Source organism: Heterodontus francisci, chromosome 20 (assembly GCF_036365525.1).
Source record: "Heterodontus francisci isolate sHetFra1 chromosome 20, sHetFra1.hap1, whole genome shotgun sequence".
Taxonomy (NCBI): Eukaryota; Metazoa; Chordata; class Chondrichthyes; order Heterodontiformes; family Heterodontidae; genus Heterodontus; species Heterodontus francisci.
The window spans coordinates 53,428,291-53,446,210 of NC_090390.1; the positions used below are offsets into that span (position 1 = coordinate 53,428,291).

General features: G+C 43.0%; 1 protein-coding gene across 11 annotated transcripts in view; it reads left to right on the plus strand.

Moving 5' to 3' along the window:
- Nucleotides 1-17,920, plus strand: part of LOC137380631 (C-terminal-binding protein 2) — a 318,116-nt gene that overhangs the window by 250,365 nt on the left and 49,831 nt on the right. For all 11 annotated transcript variants that reach the window (XM_068052766.1, XM_068052764.1, XM_068052765.1 and 8 more), the window contains one exon: nucleotides 7,363-7,507. In XM_068052766.1, the coding sequence (XP_067908867.1) occupies nucleotides 7,363-7,507 (145 nt within the window). The remainder of the gene's footprint in view (nucleotides 1-7,362; nucleotides 7,508-17,920) is intronic.

Here is a 17,920-nt window from a genome sequence, read left to right on the forward strand (position 1 = left end):
GGCTACGGTAAAAAGGGAACTTCTACATTTCGATATGTGTATTAATGCTTTGCTTCTTTACTGGTTAAGACTTGTTTTATAATAAACTGATAATTTTGTTGTTTATTAAAGAAACCTGGTTGGTGTGTTTTATTCTGGGATGAAAATAGAGTCTGTGATTGACTATCAGTAAGTGGGAAAAAATTTAAATATATGTTGTGACCTGTGGAGAAGTGGAACTAGAATAAACAGTGCACTCCTCCCGCCTCGGTCATAACAATGTGGATAGGCCTCAGATATCACCCTGCAATCGATTGTATTAGATTTGCAAGATATGTGCTGATGTTTCTCATGCGCTATGTTACTATGGTGCAAATGACAGCAGATGCATTAAATGACAGATTCCAATTATTTGTCCTCATTAGAATATGTATGGTTGTTTTCAGGTAGGCATATTTTGTGTTCACCACTCCCATTCCCCCCCATCACTTTCTGAAGATCTCAGAAGTTGTGAGAAACCAGTGAGTTTGCTAGCTGCCCAATCTTTCTTTCTTGCTTCTTCAACCGAGCCCCACCCCCCACCTCCCACCACAGCAGGAGTTACATTGTCATAACACCCGAGGAAAATCTGCCTGTCTGCGACTGAGAAGTAAACCCTTCTGTAGATTCAAAAGCAGATGCTTGAAATGTGAAATAAAATGCAGAAATGTTAGGCAGCATCTGTGGAGAGAGAAACAGAGTTAATGTTTCAGGTCAGTGACCTTTCATCAAAACAGTCTGTAGATTCTGTGCTTACATTGTTCTGAAGTGAGCCAATTGCAGTAAAGATGTTTAGAGTCAGGTGTGAAGGGATTTGAGTCTAACCACTGAATGGAGTTCAGGAAACTTCAGTTTCATAGAATGATACAGCACTGAAGAGGGCCATTTGGCCCATCTTGTCTATTCCGGCTCTTTTTGAACGAGCTATCCAATTAGTCCCAAGCCCCTGCTTTTTCCCCATAACCCTGCAAATGTTTCCTTTTTAAGTATACATCCAGTTTCTTTTTGGACATTACTATTGAATCTGCTTCTACCACCCTTTTGGGCAGTGACGTCCACATCATAAAATCTCACTGTGTTTTTAAAAAAAAAATTCTCCTCATCTCCCCAATTACCTTAAATCTGTGTCCATTTGTTACTGACTCTACTGCTAGTGAAAACAGTTTCTCTATTTACTCAATGAAACCCTTCATCACTTTGAGTGCCTCAATTAAATCTCTCCTTAACCTCCTTTGCTTGAAGGAGAACAATCCCAGCTTCTCTAGTCTCTCCACATAACTAAAGTCCCTTATCCCCCATACCATTCTAGTAAATCTCCTACTTCAGCTGGGGCCTAACCAGTATTTATAAAGATTTAACCTAACTTCTTTGCTTTTGTACTCTGTGCCTGTATTTATAAAGCCCAGGATCCCTGTATTTTTTTAAACAGCCTTTTCAACTTCTTCTGCTCTGTTGTGTATGTGAACCCCAGATCTCAGTTCCTACCCCCATTGAAATCTTACCATTTAATCTATAATGCTGTTCCACCTTTTTCCTTTCAAAATGTATCACTTCGCACTTACTTGCATTAACTTTCATCTGCCATGTGACTGCCCAATTCACCAGTCTGTCTGTGTCCTCCTGAAGACTGCTACAATCCTCACTTTTTTTTTATTCTTTCATGGGATGTGGGCATTACTGGCAAGGCCAGCATTTGTCGTCCATTCCTAATTGCCCTTGACAACTGAGTGGCTTGCTAGGTCATTTCAGAGGGAAGTTAAGAGTCAACCACATTGTTTAGCTTTGTTCATGAGTTGGAAGAAGGCACTGTTTCATTTCCTGTATTCCACTTTCCAACTTCAAAGGGAGTGAGTAACTCTCTCTGTGGCTGCATTCAGTTTTTCTGTCCTAATCAAGTTAGAGGCTAAAAATTCATTGCCAGTGAGCAAATCTCACAGATGCGTTGCACATTCAGATTTAGTATAACTAAGGTACAGACTGTATCCAACCAGCTCGTGCTTGCAAAACTCAAAATACAGTGTCCAACATTAGATGTGATTCTGCGATTGGACAACATTTGCTAAATAATCCTCAGTTTGTCAAGAATTACACTGACAACCAATTTAAGATTGTCAGTAGGGCTCGCAGTGTCGTGCATTTGCGCATACTGGAAGCTACATATATTAATACACAGGGCCCTGTTCTCTGCGGACGGAAAGAACATGTACACACATTGCGCCTGTTTCAACAAAACAAAAAAATGACAGCCATTCGCTGGTTCATTTCTCAGGGCAATGCTTTGAACAATCAGAGTCAAGCTACATGGTTTAAATTTCAAACAAAGCTTGGCAGTTAACTATCAATCACCATAAACCGGTGCATTCTCCATGGCAATGCCTCTACCAATCACAGTTCACTTGCCAACTAATCAGCACTCTCTTCTCATACAGTATAAATGTGTTGCTTCCCTTACATTGGTATTCTTGCGAATTGTTGTGATGAGTACAAGTCGAAAAGCTTCAACAAAGTGTCTCTATCTTCAGCAATAACTAAGAGAGTTGGCAGAGTTGGTTATTTTTGTACCAGAGGAGTTAAAAATTCTGTAATCAAGTGGAATCAGCAGCATTGATTCCATGCTACTGTCCAATTATTATTTTTAATAAATCTGATTCATAGTTTATAACCTGCGTCACCGATAGCATGTTTATTCCTCTGTTAATTGAAATATAGGGGAAGACAAATGGTGTAGTGTCAATTCAGTGAGCTAAATACAGTGACAAGTGTTTCTGTTTGGCTCTGGGCAGCAATATGTTGCCAGATGTTGTACATTTCAAGTCACACTCCAGCTTGTAGAAAGCAAGGGCTCATTTACAGGAGTGATGATTAGGGTTGAGCGTGAGTAAACTATCTGGTATAGCCCTAAAAATGTAACAGTCTATCACAATTTGTGCACAACTTCCCTTCAACAAGGCTTTTAGAGACTTCAGCGAACCCTTCACACAGTTAATTATTTCTGTGCCAGTTTTTCCATTTTTTGCCAATCAACATTTAACCCCTTGAAGGACCCCTATGAATAGTGTGAGTAGCACAAATTTCAATCCATTTTCACAAATAAAATGACATTCTCAGCTGTTAACTCACAACAAGATCTTTATCAGCCTTACAATTATGAGGAAAATGTCAGCCCAATTTCTGTATGGTATCAATTTTTCAGGACTAAATAAAATCAAATTACTGCAGATGCTGGAAATCTGAAATAAAAACAAGAAATGCTGGAAATACACAGCAGGGCTGGCAGCATCTGTGGAGAGAGAAGCAGAGTTAACGTTTCAGGTCAGTGACCCTTCATCAGAACAGTTCTGATGAAGGGTCACTGACCTGAAACGGTGACTCTGCTTCTCTCTCCACAGATGCTGCCAGCCCTGCTGTGTATTTCCAGCATTTCTTGTTTTTATATCAATTTTTCAGGTATGCTTTACTGTTTGTAGAAGAAAATAATTAAACGCCCCACAGTTATTTATTATTGCCTTTGTGCTTCTGATGTGATGTCCGTAATTTATTAATATCAGTGTTATTTGCTTCCAAGAAAAAGGGCAGAGACTGGCTTGACAGGATTTTGTGTAGGAGGTGGGGAACCCCACCTCGGCCTTTTTCTGCCTCTCCCTGGAGCAATCCTCCAGCCTTTTTACATCAAAGTTTCAGGAGCCGGGATCCCTGTCCCTTTAAAGACGGGGATACTGCCTCCATGAGCTGCCGGCCAAGCAGAGGGCCGGCAGCTCAGCAGTATCGGCAGTGCCACCTGGAGCGGTGGCCACTGCCGGTATTACAGAGGCCTTGGACCCAGGTCCAGTGCTAGAACCCCAGACCAGAGGCAAAGAACAAAGAACAGTACAGCACAGGAACAGGCCATTCGGCCCTCCAAGCCTGCACCGATCTTGATGTCTGCTGAAACTAACACCTTCTGCATTTCCGGGCCCCATATCCCTCTATTCCCTTCCTATTCATGTATTTGTCAAGATGTCTCTTAAAAGTCGCTATCGTATCTGCTTCCACCACCTCCCCTGGCAGCAAGTTCCAGGCACTCACCACCCTCTGTGTAAAAAACTTTGCCCCTCGCACCTTAAACCTATGTCGCCTAGTAACTGACTCTTCCACCCTGGGAAAAAGCTTCTGACTATCCACTCTGTCCATGCCGCTTATAACTTTGTAAATCTCTATCATGTCGCCCCTCCACCTCCGTCGTTCCAGTGAAAACAATCCGAGTTTTTCCAACCTCTCCTCATAGCTAATGCCCTCCAGACCAGGCAACATCCTGGTAAACCACCTCTGTACCCTCTCCAAAGCCTCCACGTCCTTCTGGTAGTGTGGCGACCAGAATTGCACGCAATATTCTAAGTGTGGCCTAACTAAGGTTCTGTACAGCTGCAACATGACTTGCCAATTTTTATACTCTGCCCCAACCGATGAAGGCAAGCATGCCGTATGCCTTCTTGACCACCTTATCCACCTGCGTTGCCACTTTCAGTGACCTGTGGACCTGTACACCCAGATCTCTCTGCCTGTCAATACTCCTAAGGGTTCTGCCATTTAGTGTATACCTCCCACCTGCATTAGACCTTCCAAAATGCATTACCTCACATTTGTCCGGATTAAACTCCATCTGCCATTTCTCCGCCCAAGTCTCCAACCGATCTATATCCTGCTGTATCCTCTGACAATCCTCATCATTATCCGCAACTCCACCAACCTTTGTGTCGTCCGCAAACTTACTAATCAGACGACCTACATTTTCCTCCAAATCATTTATATATACTACAAACAGCAAAGGTCCCAGCACTGATCCCTGCGGAACACCACTAGTCACATCCCTCCATTCAGAAAAACACCCATCCACTGATACCCTCTGTCTTCTATGACTGAGCCAGTTCTGTATCCATCTTGCCAGCTCACCTCTGATCCTGTGTGACGTCACCTTTTGTACCAATCTGCCATGTGGGACCTTGTCAAAGGCTTTACTAAAGTCCATATAGACAACATCCACTGCCCTTCCCTCATCAATCATCTTCGTCACTTCCTCAAAAAACTCAATCAAATTAGTAAGACACGACCTCCCCTTCACAAAACCATGCTGTCTCTCGCTAATAAATTTGTTTGTTTCCAAATGGGAGTAAATCCTGTCCTGAATAATCCTCTCTAATAGTTTCCCTACCACTGACGTAAGGCTCACCGGCCTATAATTTCCTGGATTATCCTTGCCACCCTTCTTAAACAAAGGAACAACATTGGCTATTCGCCAGTCCTCTGGGACCTCACCTGTAGCCAATGAGGATGCAAAGATTTCTGTCAAGGCCCCAGCAATTTCCTCCCTTGCCTCCCTCAGTATTCTCGGGTAGATCCCATCAGGCCCTGGGGACTTATCTACCTTAATGCTTTGCAAGACACCCAACCCCTCCTCCTTTTTGATAATGAGATGACTGAGACTATCTGCACTCCCTTCCCTAGGCTCATCATCCACCAAGTCCTTCTCTTTGGTGAATACTGATGCAAAGTACTCATTTAGCACCTCGCCCATTTCCTCTGGCTCCACACATAGATTCCCATCTCTGCCCTTGAGTGGGCCAACCCTTTCCCTGGTTACCCTCTTGCTCTTTATATACGTATAAAAAGCCTTGGGATTTTCCTTAATCCTGTTTGCCAATGACTTTTCATGACCCCTTTTAGCCCTCCTAACTCCTTGCTTAAGTTCCTTCCTACTGTCTTTATATTCCTCAAGTGCTTCGTCTGTTCCTAGCCTTCCAGCCCTTACAAATGCTTCCTTTTGCTTTTTGACTAGACTCACAATATCCCGCGTTATCCAAGCTTCCCGAAACTTGCCAAACTTGTCTTTCTTCCTCACAGGAACATGCTGGTCCTGGATTCTAATCAGCTGACGTTTGAAAGACTCCCACATGTCAGATGTTGATTTACCCTCAAACAGCAGCCCCAAATCTAAATTCTTCAGTTCCTGCCTAATATTGTTATGATTAGCCTTCCCCCAATTTAGCACCTTCACCCGAGGACTACTCTTATCCTTATCCACAAGTACCTTAAAACTCATGGAATTATGGTCACTGCTCCCGAAATGCTCCCCCACTGAAACTTCGACCATCTGGCCGGGCTCATTCCCCAATACCAGGTCCAGAATGGCCCCATCCCTAGTTGGACTATCTACATACTGTTTCAAGAAGCCCTCCTGGATGCTCCTCACAAATTCTGCCCCATCCAAGCCCCTAGCACTAAGTGAGTCCCAGTCAATATAGGGGAAGTTAAAATCACCCACCACTACAACCCTGTTACCTTTACATCTTTCCAAATTCTGTCTACATATCTGCTCCTCTACCTCCCGCTGCCTGTTGGGAGGCCTGTAGAAAACCCCCAACATCGTGACTGCACCCTTCCTATTCCTGAACTCCACCCATATTGCCTCGCTGCATGACCCCTCTGAGGTGTCCTCCCGCAGTACAGCTGTGATATTCTCCTTAACCAGTAATGCAACTCCCCCACCCCTTTTACATCCCCCTCTATCCCGCCTTTTACATCCCCCTCTATCCCAGCAGGTGAGGCGGAGTTGCCGGGGCCAGTCCGAAAGTCCCTAGCCAAATGACGGGGTGAGGGGGTGGTCGTGCAGCTCGGGGAGGGGGGACCTGTGGGGGATGAAGTGGTTCCCAGCAGGGGTCCTTCACAGGCCACAGATCGCCCACAGCCCCCGGCAATCCAGCAGGGAGGCACCTCGTTTTACAAGGTAAATCCCAGCGGCAGTGGGAAGAGGCCCTTAATTGGCCATTAATAGGCCACGTATGGGCCTCAATTGGTCTCTAGATTGGAAGGCCGTCATCAGCCTATCCTGGCCCTAATAAGACTGCTTGGCAACAGGCCCCCCCATCACCACCTGTTGCGATTCTCCATGCCCCCTGCCTCTGGCCCCACCTCAAGGGGACCCATAAAATCCAGCCCAATGTTTTTGGAAATGTAAAAGCTATGAAGATATTCGCACCAGCCCATCATTTACACTGTTCTGGATGCAAAATATGTTCTGCATCTGCACTCACTGGAGGAGAATAGGGCCCAGAGATCTTTGCTGCTGAAAAGTGCCTGTGTGGTTGGGTTCGGGTTATTGGGATTCGATAGATATTGTCTGCATACAAGTAAATGCAATAGGCTGCTGGTATAGTTTCATATCTGATGCTTAGGAACTTCACATATGTGCTTGTTTGTAACTGTATTGTGTGAGTCATTAGCCGAGTGTTCGTGGGGGACTGAAGTCACTGAATTGACATTCTCATGTCTACCTGCCGTAGTTGAACAATAATTTCTCTTTCTCTGTAGGTTCTAAATGAAGCAGTGGGGGCACTAATGTACCACAATATCACTCTAACCAGAGAAGACCTGGAGAAGTTCAAAGCACTGCGAATAATTGTGCGGATAGGCAGTGGCTATGACAACATTGATGTTAAGACTGCGGGAGAGCTCGGTGAGTTGAGTCCAAACGTTGCCTTTAGTGGATATCTTTTTTAAGCTAATTTGTAAACTCTGATTTACAGAGTGATGTTTAAGTCAGCAATGGAACAGGTGCAGTTGCATCAGCATGAAAGTGCTTTTGTAATACATTAAAGGAGAAGCTGAAGTGCCATGTGTGAATTAGGTACAAACACAGTCAATGGAAAATATACCATCAGAATACTGGGGAACGCTGGGCTGGGAAGGGAGCGGAGAGTGACAGATACATTCAGCGATCTTTTCCTGTCTCTCCTTGACCAATCTGAACCTTATGGTTTCCATACAATAAAAAGTGATGTAATTTGTTCTGTTTTGAAAATAATTATGATTTGTTAACAAAATTGCATATCCTTATTAACTGACCTCACAGTTGATTTTATTTGCATCCCCTTAACATGAACTTAAAGAATATTAAAGCTTCACACGGTGACTTTCCACTGTGATGGCAAGCCTGCCACCCTGTGATTGAATAGTGTTACATCAGTAGGGGAAACCAAGTAAAATTGACACCAAATGAGGATGATTACACATGTATCAAACAGTTTGCACAATCGTGCATCCACTTTCTATATGTGTGAGAGGGATCATTTCATGCATATGGCCCCATTGCTGCTGAAACACTGACACATAGCTTTGTCACTTCCAGAACAACTTTTAATGCTCCCTTTGCTGCCCTCCCATTATAAACATCAAACCCTTCACCTCACCATTAGTGGCAGAGCTACTGTCATCCAACTCTCTGAGCATCCCTACTGAAACCTCTCCGCCTCTCTCGCACTGGTAAAAAAAAATCTCTTCAAGACCCATCTCATTGTGTACGATTTTGGCTGCCTCTCCTAATTTCTCCGATAGATGAGTACAAATTAATGGATTTGGTTCTCCAGGTCTCCAAATGAGAACTGTCAGTATAAAAGTAGCTTAATATTGTGCTATGCTGTCACTCCTTGTCTGAAAGCACTTCAGTTGTGCAGTCCCCAGTGTGCCAGCCAAGTTAGATCCTCAATGGAACAATTGGTAATTACAGTGTCTGGAATGGAAATGAGCCATGCATCCCCAGCCTGAGCGAGTTAACAGATATCAGCCAAGATGGTGGGGGGAATGGTGCAATTTGGCCTTGGGACTTCTTAACTAAGCGGGGGAGAAAATCACTCCAATTGCCACTCCTTATCACTTAACCTTCCACGGTTGAATAAGCTGCAGACATTCACTGAATGAGCTCACACATGAAGGTTGGCTATGCGATCAGTGGGTGTGCCTGCAGGACCGTATCCCAGCAGAAGTCAGCAATGGAGTTTTTAAAAAGATGTCAGTAAGCTGCAGGTTGTTTTTGTCAACAGCGATGGCTGATGGATTATGTCCACTTTTGCCTCTTTTGAAGTGTAATTCTAAGTTATTTAAAACCTTGATATGCTCCATTCATCAAAGCAACAAAAATAGCAGATTTAAAGTATTTTTAGCTTTATTCTGACACTACCACAGGTCTTCAAAAACAATGAAAAACTGATCTGATGGAACTATTTGCTCCTGATTTTAAGTAATATCGTCCTCGTGTCTTCACACCTCTGCTTCCCCCACCTCAAAAATGCCAAATGGAAGATTCAAGCCTTTTCCAAATAGTAGTGTTACAGTGCAGATAAAGTACCTTCACAGGAAGTACAAAGAGTGAGATGACTGCTGGTAGTCAGGAAAACCCAGGTTACGCAGTCGGGAGAAACTCCCTGTGTGACACTTTGTGAATTCAATATTGGATACCAGCTTAGCACAAGGACAGAGGATTTCTGAGTTCTGGAAATGAGAGTTCTTGTTCTCCAGAGTTGACAAGCAATTTTTGTTTTTTAAAAAAGGATGATAGTTTTGCATAAATACCTTTTAAGACTCTAACTCATGCAACTATGTAGTTATTTAGTCTGGATTACTATTTGTAACGAAAATTTGTGCCAAATTAAAGGTCACCAGAGTAAATTGGCAGTGTGCCGTTTAATAAACTGTACTCTCTGTTAGAAACAGCCCAGACTGTTGTTGATGCTTACAAGATGCTGATTTAAGTGTATGCCAGATTAAAAATTGAACAAAGAACCCTGTTGTAATATCTTGTAAAGGGATACATTTTCAAATATAAAGATGCACTTTAGTCGGTTATTACCTAAATATTTTGCTTAATATGTTAGCTGTGTAGTGCAGCAAACTAATTGGGAACATACATTTCCTGGAGCTGAAATCTTGCACAGTTTATTCCTATTAAGGCACTGTGTTGTCTGCATAGGCAAGGCAGGGAGGCACTATGATTATTGGAATAGCCTAAGCTGTTGTAATAAAGAAATGTGCAGTTGAAAATATTAGTGGAAACCTGAGTTTGCTGTCACCTGTATAATAAATAAATGGAGAATTCAGAAACTTTTTTTTCACACTGAGCCACACTTATACGAAAAGTTCATGTTCGAAAATGTAGCACTATCCTTACTGTAAAAACACAGGACACATGTTTCCGCTTGTGTCTTCAATAATCCAAATTGTCCATCTTGTTTTGTAAAGTAGAACTTCTGTTCTTCTATAGTATTAATTCCTCTTGACATAGGGCCCTGAATTAAAGTCTGTTTGCCTTGCTGTCTTATTAATTTGTCAGAGCTGTTGTTCATGCATTGGTTTGATGTAATAAAGCAGTGTGGCCATGAATCAAATTATGAATTACTACTTACTGACTGGTAGGTAAATAATATGACAAATATTGGCACTGTTGCTTGTCTGTAATATTTTTACTGCATATCTTGATTGAATTTTTTGATGAGATGGTTGAAGAGGGTAATGTGGTTGATGTGGTGTATAGCAACTTCCAAAAGGCGTTTGATAAAGTGCCATATGATAGACTTTCCAGCAAAGTTGAAGTTCATGGAATAAAAGGGACAGTGGCAACATGGATACTAAGTTTGCTGAGTGACAGGAAAGAGAATAGTGGTGAGCATTGTTTTGTGGATTGGAGGAAGGTATACAGAAGTCAGTTCGAGGACCACTGCTTTTCTAGATATACATTAATGAGTGCAATTTCAAAATTTGCAGATGACACAAAACTTGGAAGTGTTGTGAATTGTGAGGAGGATAGCGATAGAATTCAAGAGGACATAGACTGGCTGGTGGACTGGGCGGGCAAGTGGAAGATGAAATTTATGCAGAGAAAGGTGTGAAGTGGTACATTTTGCTAGGAAGAATGCAGAGAGGCAATATAAACTAACGAGTACATTTCTAAAGGGGGTGCAAGAGCAGAGAGACCTGGGGGTATAGGTGCACAAATCGTTGAAGATGCCAGGGCAGATTGAGAAAGTCGTTAAAAAGGCGCATGGGATCCTGAGCTTTATAAATAGAGGCATAGAGTACAAAGGCAAGGAAGTTATGACGAGCTTGTATAAAACACCTCAGCTGGAGTATTGTGTCTACTTCTGAGCACTGCATTTTAGGAAGGATGTGCAGGCTTTAAAGAGGGTGCAGAAAAGATTTATGAGAATGGTTCCAGGGATGAGAGATATTAATTACATGGATAGATTGGAGAGGTTGGGGTTGTTTTCCTCAGAAGAGAAGGTTGAGAGGAGATTTTATAGAGGTGTTCAAAATCATGAGGGGTCTACACAGAATGGATGGAGAGAATCTACTCCCATTAGTAGAAGGGTCGAGAACCAGAGGACACCGACTTAAAGTGATTGACAACAAAAAAATACAAGAAAAGGCTATTTTACACAGCGAGTAGTTAGGATCTGGAATGCACTAACTGAGTGTAGTGGAGGCAGATTCATTTGGGGCTTTCAAAAGGGAGTTGGATAAGCACCTGAATAGAAAACATTTTCAGGGCTATGGGGAAAGGGCAGGGGAGTGGGACAAGCTGATTTGCTCTTGCAGCGAGCTGGCACGGACATGATGGGCTGCCTTCTGTGCTGCAAGGAAGTTGGTTGTGGTTGTTGGAGGTCAATCATCTCAGCTCCAGGACATCACTGCCGGAGTTCCTCAGGGTAGTGTCTGAGGCTCAACCATTTTCAGCTGCTTCATCAATGACTTTCCTTCAATCATAAGGTCAGAAGTGGGGATGTTCGCTGATGATTGTACAGTGTTCAGCACCATTCGCGACTCCTCAGATACTGAAGCAGTCCGTGTAGAAATGCTGCAAGACTTGGATAATATCCAGGCTTGGGCTGATAAGTGGAAAGTAATATTCGCGCCGCATAAGTGCCAGGCAATGACCATCTCCAACAAGAGAGGATATAATCATCTTCCCTTGATATTCAATGGCGTTACAATCGCTGAATCCCCCACCATCAACATCCTGGGGGATCACTATTGACCAGAAACTGAACTGAAGTATCCATATAAACACCGTGGCTACAAGTGCAGGTCAGAGGCTAGGAATCTTGCAGCGAGCAACTCACCTCCTGACTCCCCTAAGCCTGTCCACCATCTACAAGGCACAAGTCAGGAGTTTGATGGAATACTCTCCACTTGCCTGGATGGGTGCAGCTCCAACAACACTCAAGAAGCTCGACACCATCCAGGACAAAGCAGCCTGCTTGATTGGCACCCCATCTACAATCTTAGATCTCTCTCCACCATCGATGCACAGTGGCAGCAGTGTGTACCATCTACAAGATGCACTGCAGCAATGCACCAAGGTTCCTTAGACAGCACCCTCCAAACCCACGACCTCTACACCTAGAAGATGTACCTACCCCACATGGACTGCAGTGTTTCAAGAAGGCAGCTCACCACCACCCTCTCAAGAGCAGTTAGGGATGGGCAATAAATGTTGGCCTAGCCAGCGACGCCCACATCCCATGAACCAATAAGAAAATAACCACTCTATAATTCAATGTTATCAATCATGATATCTTGTTTCTGTAAATTTGCTTCTGTTATGCAGTGGGTGAACTGCTGTTACACTTAGGCTGCTGCAGGCCCACAGTCAGCATCAGAAACATCATTTCGACTTGGTATTTATTTATTTTTTTTTTTAGAGATGCAGCACTGAAACAGGCCCTTCGGCCCACCGAGTCTGTGCCGACCAACAATCACCCATTTATACTAACCCTACAGTAATTCCATATTCCCTACTACCTACCTACACTAGGGTCAATTTACAATGGCCAATTTACCTATCACTTGCAAGTCTTTGGCTGTGGGAGGAAACCACAGCACCCGGTAAAAACCCACGCGGTCACAGGGAGAACTTGCAAACTCCGCACAGGCAGTACCCAGAATCGAACCCGGGTCCCTAGAGCTGTGAGGCTCCGGAACGAACCACTGTGCCGCCCTTAATTATCTATGATAACTGTCAGCCTGGCACAGTTAGCAGCACTCTTGCCTCTGAATCAGAAGGTTGTAGTTCCAAGCCCCACTCCAGGATTTGAGCACATAATTAAGGTGCTCCAGTACAATACTGAGGGAGTGCTGGGCTGTTGGGAAGCCTCTTCTGCTTGTTCATTTGGCACTATTTAAAGAAGTTCCCTTGGTCAGTACCACCACCAACTAGATTAACTAGTTATTCATCTCAATCAATGTTGGCTGTAAACAATTAACTTGTGTATTTGCCTATTTAACAATCTGACCACACTTCAAAAAAAGTGACCATAGGAAGTAAGGTTTTATAGACAGGAAGTGTATGCAGATGCAAGATTCTTAAGCTATATTTGTTATTTTGTTTTTATATTATTTATAGCTTAAAAATAGCAAGACTTTAATTTAGGAAGCAAAGAAGTAGAATTGGTTGGAGAATAGGAATTCGCACTTAAAAGAAGTTGGAGAAGGAGGGGGAGGATCTAGTTGTGTGGTCCATGTAGGAACCAACGACATAGGTAGAACTAGGAATGAGGTTCTACTGAAAGAGTTTGAGGTGCCAGGGTCCAAGTTAATAAGCAGTACCTCAAAAGTAATAATCTCTAGATTCCTACTTGAACCACACACAAATTGTAGGTTTAAATATGTGGCTGAAAGAGAGGTGTGGGAGGCAAGGGTTTCAATTTATGGGTCATCTGGCACAACCATCAGTACTGGGAAAGAGGAAAGTTCCGTTGGGATGAACTCCACATTAATCGGGTTGGGATAAGTGTCCTGGCAAATCAAATAAGTAGCACGGTGGGTAGGGCTTCAAAATAATAAGGGGGAAGGGCGGTTTCAAGTACGTGACCAGGTGAGAAATCTGTCTCGGGTTCTTTTGCTGTCTTTACCTGGTCTTATTGTAACAGGGTTTTAATTTTAAACACACGGTGTTTTGAGCTCCCCTCTTTTTGTGAATCCTTGTTCACAGCTTTCCAATTATAAGGGAAAGAAACCAACACACCAGGTTTTCTCAGGTTTAAACGAGATAAGTGAGGTTTATTAAAACTTAAACTTAAACTCTAATTGTGTTCTCGTCTACGGATATACAACTCGCCCATGCTAGCATGCACATGCGATATACACATGCCGATAGGGACAGAAAAGAGAAGAGAAAAATATAGTAGAGAGGGTTTGAGGCAATATCAGAAGAGTTTCTTGTTTACTATGCTTCGAGCTCACTTGATTGTAGGTAGCCTTGCTGTTCGTTGGGGCCCAGTGTTCTTCTTAAACCTTGTTCACGTAGGAGACCTTTCTCTCTTTGAGGTTCACGTGTTTTCAATGGATTCCAAAGCTGGTGACAAACGAGATGAGAGCAGACAGGAGAGAGGTCTTCTCAAACCAGGAGCCAGGAGCTTTCTGAGTTCAAATCCCTTGTTGGAAGTTCAAAGCTCAACAGCCAGCTAGTCATGTGACTAAAACTGGTCTGACCACTTCTTCATGTTTGTGGATTCTGCTATCTTAGCAGTCAACCTGGAATGCTAGCTCCCCCCACCTCAATGTCTGGTAATCAAAAGTCCATTGTTGGTTTAATGTGTCAGGCATGGACCTTTGTCCCTTGTTCCAAATGTCTTTCCAGCCAGGGGCTTGCAATTTTAAGTTTTAATGTTCAGGTGGCGAAATAATGTGTGCCTCAGTCTTGGTAGGTGGGGGGGCTTGCCTGACACCTCCACACCCAAGGGGATGAAATGCAATTTGAAGAAAAATTGTGCATTTCATTACAGAGTGAATGTCTGTCATTCATTTCCATTTATTCAATCTTAAAGCTTATTAAAAATGGTCTGTTCTGGGTGCCAGGGCTGCTTCACAAAGACTTTTGACTTCAGGGGATGGGTGGTTCCCTTTTCCTCTGACTGTGGGGGAGGAGTCTTTAAATGCCCTGCCTTATTATAATGGAAGCACACAGGTCTCTGGGTCTCACTCTTGCTCACAGCACCTTCCTTTTTGACTGGAGGAGTGTCTCCTGCTTTCCTTTCTCTTTCAGGACTACATGGGCAGATATCACCTTCCCATCCTTTGTCCTTTTCAGATTTGTGGCAGTGATTAGGAAAGGTTCTCCCCTGGGAAACGACTTATAAATTAAAGCAAACTCATCGGCCAGAATGGCTGCTTGCCGGGCTCTCTGAACCCGCTGCTCCCCTACATGGGTCTTTATTGAGAATGGGAGAGAGTTTTAAAATTCCCCTAACAGGATTACTTCTCTGAGAGTTTCATAGCTGAGTTGTATTTTTAAAGCCCTCAGCCATTGGTCAAAAGCCAGCAGCTTACTTCTTTCAAACTTCAGATAAGTTTGATTGGCTAACTTTTTGAGGGTTCTAAACTTTTGGCGATAGGCTTGGGTTACTAATTCATATGCCCCGAGGATAGCATTTTTGGTCAGTTCATAATTTGATGAACTCTCATCTGGCAACATGGAATAACCTCATGGGCTTTTCTGGTTAGTTGACTTTGCAATAAGAGAGACCAGGTCTCAGCTGGCCAGTGTAGCTGCCTTGCCAGTTTCTCAAAAGATACGAAAAGTGCTTCCACATCTTCCTCATTGAATTTTGGAATTAATTGAGCGAGTTTTAGCAATCTCATACCCAGCCCTGAATTGTGCTGCACCATATTGGCCATGCTTTCACTAGGGTTACTCTGTCACCCCGTAGTTAACTCAAGCCACTTCAGCTCGCTCTCTTCGGATTCTTTCCAAAATATTCTTTTTCTCTCTCTCTCTCTCCTCTCTCTCTTTCCTTCTTCTGTCTTTCGCTCTCTCCTGCCTTTCATTTTCTTCATGTTCCTTTTGGAAGGCTCTCTCTTGCTTCCTCTCCTGCCTCTCTCTCTCTCTCTCTCTCTCTTTCCCTGTCTTCTAATTCAAGTTTCCTTTGTTCCAATTATATCTTTGCTAGCAGTACCCTCTCTGGGTTTACTTCTAACACTGCCTCTGCTTCTTCAGATTCAAGGGAAAAATGGTGGGCCACTAGCCTTGACACATACAGTGATCCCACACTGCTTAGCCATTTTCCTCAACTCCTCCATAGACAGTGGTTTTAACTTATCCCAAGTTACTTCACCCTGGCTTGGAGAGCTACTTGCTACAGTTGCAGACATGTTAGTATTCTAGCACACACAACCACAAGAAAACCTGTATTGATATTTTGCTCTTTTTGATTGGGATCAATTTGGCTTCCCACTTCCAGTTTCACTCGTTCGTCTGTGGGTCACATTCCGGACACTCGCACCCAAATTTCTGTTATGACCAGGTGAGAAATGTGTCTAGAGATCTTTTGCTGTCTTTACCTGGTTCTATTGTAACAGGGTTTCATTTTTAAACACACTGTGTTTTGAGCTCCCCCGTTTTTGTGAATCCTTGTTCACAGCTTTCCAATTATAAGGCAAAGAAACCAACACACCAGGTTTTCTCAGGTTTAAAGGAGAAAAGAGAAGTTTATTAAAACTTAAACTCTAATACGGTTCCCGCCTACGGCTATAAGACGCACCCACGCCAGCATGCACACGCAATATACACGTGCAGATAGGGATAGAAAAGAGAAGAAAATATAGTAGAGAGGGGTTTGAGGCAATATCAGAAGAGTTTCTTGTTTACTATGCTTCAAGCTCACTTGATTGTAGGCAGCCTTGCTGTTCGTCGGGGCCCAGTGTTCTTCTTAAACCTTGTTCACGAGGAGACTTTTCTCTCTTTGAGGTTCACGTGTTTTCAATGGATTCTAAAGCTGGTGAGAAATGAGATGAGAGCAGACAGGGAAGAGGTCTTCTCAAACCAGGAGCCAGGAGCTTTCCGAGTTCAAATCTCTTGTTGGAAGTTCAAAGCTCAACAGCCAGCTAGTCATGTGACTAAAACTGGTCTGACCACTTCTGTGTTTGTGGATTCTGCTATTTTAGCCGTCAACCTGGAATGCTAGTGCCCCCCCCCCCCCCCCCCCCGCCACCACCTTCAACATCTGGTAATCAAAAGTCCATTGTTGGTTGAATGAGTCAGGCATGGCCCTTTGTCCCTGGTTCCAACACTGTCTGTACCTTGCAAATGTCTTTCCAGTCAGGGGCTTGCAATTTTAAGTTTTAATGTTCATGTGGCAAAATAATGTGTGCCTCAGTCTTGGCAGGTGTGGGGCTTGCCTGACATAATGATAAATGTATAAGTCTGAAAAAAAAAGTCAAGGCTGTGTAGCAGAATAGAGATTTGGGTAAAATCTAGCAGATGGTGTGAGAAAGGGACAAAGAGTTTAATAACAGTAATAGGGCATTAGCGCTTAAGGCCGCAGCAGGGAAAAATAGTAAAAAGTTAAATTCAGGCACTATATCTGAATCCACAAAGCAGTCGTAACAAGATAGATGAATTAATTGCACAAATAGAGATAAATGAGTTTGATCCAGTAACCATTACTGAGACATGGTCTTAGGGTGGGTTCTAAGTACTCCAGGATACTTGACTTTTAAAAAAGATACACAAAATGGAGACGGAGGTGGAGTAGCCCTGATAATAAAGAATGAGATAAAGATAGTAGGGAAAAAGGATGTTAGCCCAGAAAATCAGATGTAGAATCAGTATGTGGGAAGCTAAGAAATAACAAAGTGCAGGAAACATTGGTGGCATAGCTTATAGGTTACCTAACAGTAATCATAGTGTTGGACAGAGTATAAATTAGGAAACTAGAGGAGCATGCAACAAGGATAATGCAATAACCATGGGGGGTCTTTAATCTTCATGTAGAATGGGCAAACCAAATTGACAGAAGTAGCTTGGAGCACAAGTTCATGGAATTCATTCAGAAAAGTTTTCTAGCACAATATATCAAGAACCAACTAGGGAATAGGCTATTTTAGATCTAGTATTGTGTGATAAGAGTTAATTAGTAATCTTATAGTAAAGTATCTTGTGAGGAAGAGTGATCATAATGTGATAGAATTTCATCCTAAGTTTGAGAGAAATCTGGTTAAGTCCGAAACTAGGTTCTTAAACTTAAACAAAGCCAATTACAGAGATATGAATGGCAAGTTGGCTGAGGTATTTGGGAAATTAGATTAAAAGATATGACAG